The 2,864-nt window shown below is 57.1% G+C and overlaps 1 protein-coding gene across 1 annotated transcript; it reads left to right on the top strand.

The window, feature by feature from the left end:
• The first annotated feature begins 786 nt into the window (after nt 1-786).
• On the top strand, nt 787-2,864 carry LOC119110615 (putative cytochrome P450 6a13). Its single transcript, XM_037234506.1, has one exon. It carries the CDS (start codon nt 825-827, stop codon nt 2,358-2,360), a length of 1,536 nt encoding a protein of 511 aa, XP_037090401.1. The 5' UTR covers nt 787-824; the 3' UTR covers nt 2,361-2,864.

Genomic DNA, 2,864 nt, shown 5'->3' with positions numbered 1-2,864 from the left:
GAAATGTAGGGCGTGCTTTCTCAGACATTGGAGGAATTTTACCCTGACGACGATGACCGGGCGGCGAGAGAACGTCACATCTTGCTAGGCTGCCCTTGGACCCACTTCAGCAAATCATTAGGTAAACATCGGTCGAGAGGCAGAACGCCGGTCTAGCCATAAGGCCAAGCGTGGCGTTCGTTCAAACGTGAGTACGGGCACAGCATGTGCCTGCCGTTCGAGGCACCAGGGGGCGAAACACCCGCGGCAAAACATGAACAGTCCAGGCAGCTTCTATTTAATTCAGCCAAATCGCGACTGCCATAGATCCGTCTCACTGAACATGCTTCGCCTCGCGCCTCGAATTTGGTGCAACGCAGGCGTATATGTGTGGCTGTGGGAGCGGGTGCTGCGAACTGAGAAATATCGTGAGCGTTCATGCGTGCTGGCGCACGTCTATATGTGAAAAGGTGTGTGTGCGTGCGTTGGTGTACGTATATGGTGCCCGCCCTAGCTGCCATGGCGAAAGGCAGGCGGCGCTACACGGTCTCAGCAGCTGGGTGCGTCGCAAAACCCAATGACGACTTGATGGCGTGCGCACATGCGTGTACGGTGTGTGCACAAGGGATAGGAGTTCGCGCGCCTGCTCGCCTGGGTGCGCGGTTTGCATCAGGAGCTTACGTCAACAGCATGACACCACACTTCGGCCGGACGGCCGCTAATGTCGTGCCCTTGGTCTGACCTTGGGCTTAAGCGATACGGAGGCTGCGTCCGACGACGGCCGTGGCGGGCAGAAGTCCACCCGTGCCGCGCGTGAGAGGGGCGCCCGCTCCAGAGACGGTGCCATGATCGGGTGGGTGAGCTCGGCGGTGTTGTCAGTGCTCTCCTGGCTCTTCTCGCCGCTGCCGCTAGCGGTGCTGGCCGTCTTATTCGTCTGCGTGTACTTCTACGTCACCAGGCACTATGACTTCTGGAGATCCAGGGGAGTGTCGGGCCCGACCGCCAAGTTTCCCTGGGGCACGGGCTTCGGACCGCCGCTCTTGGTAAATCTGGTCAAATTTGAGGAATGGCTTTACCACGAGCAAGGTGGTAAGAACTTCTGCGGTTACTTTGAGCTGAGCATGCCGGTGCTGTATGTCGGGAATTTGGACCTGATTCAGAGGATTACAATAAAAGATTTTGAGTTCTTCACGGACCGGCGCGTGCTGGTGCTGACGGAAGAGTTCAGCGAAATGTTGCAAGTGCTGAACGGCAAAAGGTGGAAGGAGACCAGGTCTGTGATGTCACCAACTTTCTCCGCCAGCAAGCTCAAGATCATGCATCAGCTGTGCGTGGAAAATGCTTCAAATCTTAACACACACGTGCGGGACGAGATGAAGATGAGTGGTGAGATCAACATCAAGGATTGCTTCGGTCGGTTTACCATGGATAACATCGCTTCCTGCGCGTTCGGTGTGAACTGCAATTCGTTTAAGGACCCCAACACTGAATTCGCCAAGAACGCGCAAGAGCTTTTCAAACCTCCTCGCGGATATGCTGGTTTCCGGCTCATGCTTATTCTCCTCTTCGGTGTGGGGTCCGTGCGCATGTTACCAGATCCCACTGAGCGCGTCAACGCATTCTTCAAGCGGGTCGTCAAAGACACCTTACGGCATCGCGAGGCTGGAAATTCGCGCAAAGACTTCCTCCAACTGCTTCTGGAGACCAAGAACAAAGACGGCAAGCGTATCCTTAGCGACAGCAGCATCATCAGCCAGTCGGTGTTGTTCTTCATCGTCGGCTACGACACTACAGCCACGCTGCTGACGTTCGCCGCCTACTGCCTGGCGACGTCGCCGGATGTCCAGAACGCCGCCCACCGCGAGATCGACGACGTCCTGCAGCGCCACGACGGCCAGCTGACCTACGACGCCGTGGCAGAGATGACCTATCTGGACCGGGTGCTGTCCGAGACGTTGCGGATCTACCCACCGGCCCCCCGCATGGAGCGCCAGTGCAGCAAGGACTACACATTGCCTGGCACAACCGTGCACATCCCGCGCGGTACGACGGTCCAGATCCCGATTATGAACGTCCACCGCGATCCTGACCACTACCCGGACCCGCTGCGCTTCGACCCGGACCGCTTCCTGCCCGAGGAGAAGGCGAAGCGCCACCCTTGCGCCTACATGCCCTTCGGCAGCGGTCCGCGCAACTGCATCGCCATGCGGTTCGCGCTGTTCGAGGCGAAGGTGGCCCTCATTGCCGTGCTGCGGGAGAACCGGCTGGAGCCGAGCAAGCGGACGCCGCCGCCGCCCATGCCGCTCCGTGAGGACACGTTTCTGCTGACTCCCCAGGAAGGCATGGGCTTCCTGCGTGCGGTGCCTCGTGAGGTGAAGTAGGCGCCCGCTGTCTTTAGTCGGGGTCGAGTTTTGACGTGCGATTGAGGTACTGAAGTGCAATTTTCGGCAATGGGTGGAATGGTGTACCACATGGAGTGCTTCTTCTTCACAGGTATTTTTTTAAGTAACCTACAGGACGATCAGAACAAAATTAAGGCGCCAGTACTCTTCGAAGCGAAACAGTTTGGTCCGGCAATGGCTCCTTGATGTCGTTGATCCTCGGAAAAATGGCAAGATGAACATTTCTGATTGGGATGGTGCTTTGGACGATACATAATGAAGGCCGATGTAATAATAAAGGGCGTGTCCAACATCCGTGGGTTCTGCAGTGTCCACGGGATGAAAACGATAACGCAGATAGCTGCAATCTGCCAGACAGTGAGTGGCAGTGGACGAAGACACAGCGTGGCACTAAGGACCTGATAATAACTCGAGAGCCTGATCTGGCCATCACGGTAGATCACAGCATGGGCGTAGGAACAGGGGGGCCATGGCCCCTCGCTT

Source organism: Pollicipes pollicipes, unplaced genomic scaffold (genome assembly GCF_011947565.3).
Source record: "Pollicipes pollicipes isolate AB1234 unplaced genomic scaffold, Ppol_2.1 Scaffold_7231;HRSCAF=8579_pilon_pilon_pilon, whole genome shotgun sequence".
In the NCBI taxonomy this organism is placed as follows: Eukaryota; Metazoa; Arthropoda; class Thecostraca; order Pollicipedomorpha; family Pollicipedidae; genus Pollicipes; species Pollicipes pollicipes.
This window is presented reverse-complemented; position numbering and strand designations above follow the sequence as displayed.

Coding starts and splice junctions, on each gene's coding strand:
- LOC119110615 (XM_037234506.1), top strand. CDS start 825: ATGATCGGGTGGGTGAGCTCGGCGGTGTTGTCAGTGCTCTCCTGGCTC.